The sequence below is a fragment of the Camelina sativa genome, chromosome 5 (genome assembly GCF_000633955.1).
Source record: "Camelina sativa cultivar DH55 chromosome 5, Cs, whole genome shotgun sequence".
Classification (NCBI taxonomy): domain Eukaryota; kingdom Viridiplantae; phylum Streptophyta; class Magnoliopsida; order Brassicales; family Brassicaceae; genus Camelina; species Camelina sativa.
The window spans coordinates 33,925,129-33,925,837 of NC_025689.1; the positions used below are offsets into that span (position 1 = coordinate 33,925,129).

Sequence of the window (709 nt, forward strand, 5' to 3'; positions counted from 1 at the left end):
TCTAGCAATGAAATAACAGATAGAGATGTGGGGCCTCGTCCTACTGTCCCTTCATTTCAAGTTCAGAGGAATCAAATACATGGTCATGAACTAGCTCAGGCAAGTGGATCAGAGTCTTCAGTGACCCTTGCTCCATTTCTCCTAGGCGGCATGCAACAAAACGAGGTTGATAATTCTGGATACACGTTTTATCCCACAGGGCCACCTGTCCCGATCGTTGCAATGCTTCCAATGTATAATTATCAAGCTGGTGGTAATGCGCCATCAGATGCTCTGGCAAGCCACCACAGTGTGGATGAAGGAGTAGAGAATCATGATCCGTGTAAAAGTTTTGACTCTTTCAGGGGACTTGATCAGTCTGATATAGTAGCTTCTTCGCACTCCACTAGACTTGGCTCTTCTGCAGAACAAACGGAGCACAAAATTGATATCCTCAATGGTGATTTTATAAGCCATTGGCAAAATTTGCAGTATGGCCGCTCTTGCCAGAATTCTCAACATCCGCCTGTTTTGTACCCTGCTCCTGTTGTAGTGCCACCTGCTTATCTTCAGGGGCGTTTACCATGGGATGGTCCTGGAAGACCTCTTGCCTACACCAATGTTGTAAATCAACTCATGACCTACGGACCTCGTCTTGTACCTGTTGCTTCTGTACAACCTGTTTCAACTAGGCCACCCAACATTTACCCTCGTTACACTAATGAAACTC

General features: G+C 45.8%; 1 protein-coding gene across 1 annotated transcript in view; it reads left to right on the plus strand.

Annotated features, from left to right (window-relative positions):
* LOC104789832 overlaps nt 1-709 on the plus strand; it is an 8,646-nt gene that overhangs the window by 5,213 nt on the left and 2,724 nt on the right. The window contains exon 9 of the mRNA XM_010515473.2: nt 20-671. Within this exon, the coding sequence (XP_010513775.1) occupies nt 20-671 (652 nt within the window). The remainder of the gene's footprint in view (nt 1-19; nt 672-709) is intronic.